This window comes from Rhea pennata, chromosome 7, assembly GCF_028389875.1.
Source record: "Rhea pennata isolate bPtePen1 chromosome 7, bPtePen1.pri, whole genome shotgun sequence".
Classification (NCBI taxonomy): Eukaryota; Metazoa; Chordata; class Aves; order Rheiformes; family Rheidae; genus Rhea; species Rhea pennata.
The window spans coordinates 18,047,486-18,051,770 of NC_084669.1; the positions used below are offsets into that span (position 1 = coordinate 18,047,486).

At 60.0% G+C, this 4,285-nt stretch overlaps 1 protein-coding gene across 1 annotated transcript; it reads left to right on the top strand.

Moving 5' to 3' along the window:
* The first annotated feature begins 787 nt into the window (after positions 1 to 787).
* Positions 788 to 3,404, top strand: LOC134142747 (cytochrome P450 26A1). Its single transcript, XM_062580206.1, has 7 exons — positions 788 to 976; positions 1,177 to 1,401; positions 1,497 to 1,784; positions 1,871 to 2,020; positions 2,422 to 2,556; positions 2,750 to 2,902; positions 3,056 to 3,404. Exons 1-7 carry the CDS (start codon positions 788 to 790, stop codon positions 3,395 to 3,397), a joined length of 1,482 nt encoding a protein of 493 aa, XP_062436190.1. The 3' UTR covers positions 3,398 to 3,404.
* The last annotated feature ends 881 nt before the right edge of the window (positions 3,405 to 4,285 follow it).

The window sequence follows — 4,285 nt, forward strand, 5'->3', positions numbered from 1 at the left end:
AGCGCCTCTGCCGGCCGCGGCCGCCCCGACGGCCCCCGCGGAGCGGCGAGCGCCGGGCGAGCTGCCGGCAGAGGAGCCGGCGCAGCGCGCTGGGTGTTTCCTTTCCGCGCTCACCTCCCTCTCCCTCGGTGACCCGCGCTTGAACCTGCATCGGGAGGCCGAGACGGACTGCAGCCCGCTGCTCCTTCCTCCGGGCACGGGCAGAAATACAAGCCGGGCCTTCGAGGTGAAGCAGAGGACAGCAGCGGAGGATCCTCCGCCGAGCGCCGCCGCTCCGATGGCACAACCGCTCCGCGGCCCGCCCCGGCCCTGGCTCCGCGGGTCCCGGGCAGCGGCAGCGCCGGGGGCGGCTCCACTGCTCTGCTCGCTGGGCGCAGCCGGGAAGCGGGGAAGGAGCTCCGCGCCCCCTCGGATGCGGGCTCGGCTCCGCGCCCCCTCGGGCGCCCGCGGGCAGGTGCCGCCGGGGGCAGAGCGCCCCGCTCCGCCCCGGCGCAGCCTGCGGGTCTCTAGCGCGAGTCGGCGGTAAATCCGCGGGGGCGGCCGCCCCGGGGGCGGCGTGCCGCTGTCTGCCGCGCGGAGGATGCGCCGCGCAAAGCAAATAGTTAAAGATTTCGGGGGGAGGAGCCAGGCCGCAATCCGCAATTAAAGATGAACTTTGGGTGAACTAATTTATCGGACCAAGGTAGGGTGGGCAGCAACCTGGGAAGGGTATAAAAGGCGGCCGGCGGCGAGCGCGGCCCGCGCACTCGGAGCTCCCGGGGGGCCGGGCGGCGCTCGCTCCCCAGCCATGGGCTTCTCCGCCCTGCTCGCCAGCGCCCTGTGCACCTTCCTGCTGCCCCTGCTGCTCTTCCTGGCCGCCGTCAAGCTCTGGGACCTGTACTGCGTGAGCGGCCGCGACCGCAGCTGCCCGCTCCCGCTGCCCCCGGGCACCATGGGGCTCCCCTTCTTCGGGGAGACGCTGCAGATGGTGCTGCAGGTAAGGCGAGGCGATGCCGCAGGAGCGCCGAGCCGCCCCGGCCCCTCCTCTTGCTGCAGGGGATGGGGATGAGCAGCGGCTTTACCGGGCTCCCGTGCCAGGTGGGGAAGAGCTGCTGTCACTGCCTCTCCTCCTCCTCCTCCTCTTTTTTTTTTTTTTTTTTCCTCCTTTTTCTTTTTCCCTCCCCTCCTCCTCCCCAGCGACGGAAATTCCTGCAGATGAAACGCAGGAAATACGGCTTCATCTACAAGACTCACCTCTTCGGCCGGCCCACGGTGCGGGTGATGGGCGCCGAGAACGTGCGGCACATCCTGCTGGGCGAGCACCGCCTGGTCTCCGTGCAGTGGCCCGCCTCGGTGCGCACCATCCTGGGCTCCGGCTGCCTCTCCAACCTCCACGACGGCCAGCACAAGCACCGCAAAAAGGTACGGTCCCGACCGCGAGCGGGGAGTGGGCACGGCCGCCCCGCGGCGCCGCGGCTGAGCCCCTCTCCCCTTCCTCCCTCCCCTCCTCCGGGCAGGTGATCATGAGGGCCTTCTCGCGGGACGCCCTGCAGCACTACGTGCCCGTCATCCAGGAGGAGGTGAGTGCCTGCCTGGCGCGGTGGCTGGGCGCCGCCGGGCCCTGCCTCCTGGTGTACCCCGAGGTGAAGCGCCTCATGTTTCGCATCGCCATGAGGATCCTGCTGGGCTTCCAGCCCCGCCAGGCCGGCCCCGATGGTGAGCAGCAGCTGGTGGAGGCCTTCGAGGAGATGATCCGCAACCTCTTCTCCCTCCCCATCGACGTGCCCTTCAGCGGGCTCTACCGGGTAAGGCTCCCCGCCGGCTGGGAGGAGAGGGGCTGTGCCGGCCCTGCAGGCAGCCCGGCAGCTAAGGCCCGTGCCCTCCCGCCCAGGGCCTGCGGGCGCGCAACATCATCCACGCCAAGATCGAGGAGAACATCCGTGCCAAGATGGCCCGCAAGGAGCCTGAGGGTGCCTACAAGGACGCGCTGCAGCTGCTGATGGAGCACACGCAGGGCAATGGGGAGCAACTCAACATGCAGGTGAGAGGCTCACGCTCAGGTCTTCAGGGCCGGATCCGGCTCTTCCCCCCCGCCCCGTCCCCCGTTGTCCCTGGTGGCAGCATGCTTAGCCTTAAGGACCCTGTGGAGAGAGCAGGAGGTGCAGCCTCCTCTCCCCCTGCAATGAACCAGCCCAGGCTGCCCGCTGGGCTCCTGTGGGCACAGGCTGCAGCCAGCTTGTTGGACAGGGAGCCCGGCATCAGGGCTGCATGCGCAGCAAGCTGCGTCTCGTGGAGCAGCATCACCCCCTACCTCCCCGGGCGCCTGCACTGGGCTGGGAGCGCTGCGCGGCAGGCCCCTCTCCCTCGGGGAAGGCGGCAGATTGGGCGGGGGGGAGGCGTTGTCAGAGGTTTGCTTTATCCCTTCTTTGCCTCCTGTGTAAGGAGCTGAAGGAGTCTGCAACAGAGCTGCTGTTCGGAGGCCATGAAACCACCGCCAGTGCTGCCACGTCGCTGATCGCCTTCCTGGGGCTCCACCACGATGTCCTGCAGAAAGTGAGGAAAGAGCTGCAGGTGAAGGTGGGTGCCTCCCCAGAGCCCTTCCGCGGCAGCGGGCGGTGTGAGGGTGCCTCGGGGCTCTGCTGCCTGTGGGGCTCCCCTTGACCCACGCGGGACCCTGCTTCAGGGCTGGCAGGAAAGCGCCGCTCCTTTGCAGCGCAGGGAGCCCCAGCCATCGGTTCGGTAAATGCCGCAGCCACGTCCTCCTTCCTAGGGGTTGCTGTGCGGCTCCCACCAAGACAAGCAGCTGGACATGGAGGTCTTGGAGCAGCTAAAGTACACGGGCTGCGTCATCAAAGAGACCCTCAGGCTGAGCCCCCCTGTTCCCGGAGGATTTCGGATTGCGCTCAAGACCCTTGAGCTCAACGTAAGCGGGGCTGGGGCTGGGGCTGGCTCCTCAGAGCAGCTGGCTTCGGCCAGCGTCACGGCTGGAGAAAGCCGGGAGGGAGGTGGGCTGCGGCAACACATCCCGTGCCGAAGCTTCGGGCACTTGGCGACTCCTTTCTCTCCCTCTTGACAGGGTTACCAGATCCCTAAAGGCTGGAACGTTATTTACAGCATCTGCGATACCCATGATGTGGCAGATCTCTTTGCCGACAAGGATGAATTTAACCCGGATCGCTTCATGGCTCCATCTCCGGAGGATTCCTCTAGGTTCAGTTTCATCCCTTTTGGTGGGGGCTTGCGGAGCTGCGTAGGCAAAGAGTTTGCCAAAGTCCTTTTAAAAATATTTACAGTGGAGCTGGCTCGGAGCTGTGACTGGCAGCTGCTAAATGGACCTCCTACGATGAAAACGGGCCCTATCGTGTACCCCGTGGACAACCTGCCTACCAAATTCATAGGTTTCAGCGGCCAAATCTGAGGGTTTGACGCTTGCCTCTGGCAGGATTTCTATAGCATCTAGTATGTACAAAGTAACTTTTATAGGGACAAAGGCCTTTAAATATTTAAACTTGTAAATGTATAATAGTTATTTATGTCTTCTAAATATTTGAAAAGGCTATGATATTTTTTTTTCCAAGCACTACAATTATGGGTCTCTGATTCATAATTAGATAATGTTATTTCTATAGAAATAAGTTTTCCCCTATTTAAAAACATTATTGAAAGCTGACTGGCTAAGTGTTTGAAGACATTTCAGGACAGTGTATGTATTAAGAAATAATTCTTAAAGGCATTTGAAAAAATGGTAACTAGCTACTCATCCAAATTACCTAAATGGTTATTGTTTGAGAATGTTTTCAGTATTACTTGTGTCTAGATCTTATGTTTAATGTGTGAATTTTAAGTTGATAATAAAGTTTATTTTTGAAGATCCTGTGTATGAAGATCTACCTGTGTGCTAGAGAGTAGCTTAACAAGTTAAAATAGGTCTACAGGGTTTGGATATGAAGTCAGATCTGTTTTTGTGAGTGAATGATTCTCTATTCCTACCATAACTTGTCCCCCCATGCACAAATGTAGCTCCCCTTGTAAATTGTTCTAATTTTTACCCTCCAAGAGGCAGTGCAAAAACATAAACTCACAAAACCCAGTATGAAGTGATGGCAAGTGGTACAGCCAAGTGGTACAGTTCTTCCTCCAGCACGTAATCTTGAGGCACAGTAAATACAAAAGCTAAAAGGAAGTGGAAGAACAGCATGTAATGTAAGCCTTTCTCTCTAGCTAGAGAAAAGGAGGTGAGAAGAAAATATTTCTTGAAGCTCTTCTCCTCCCATATTACTCCTAACCCGTATAAATGGGCTGCTGG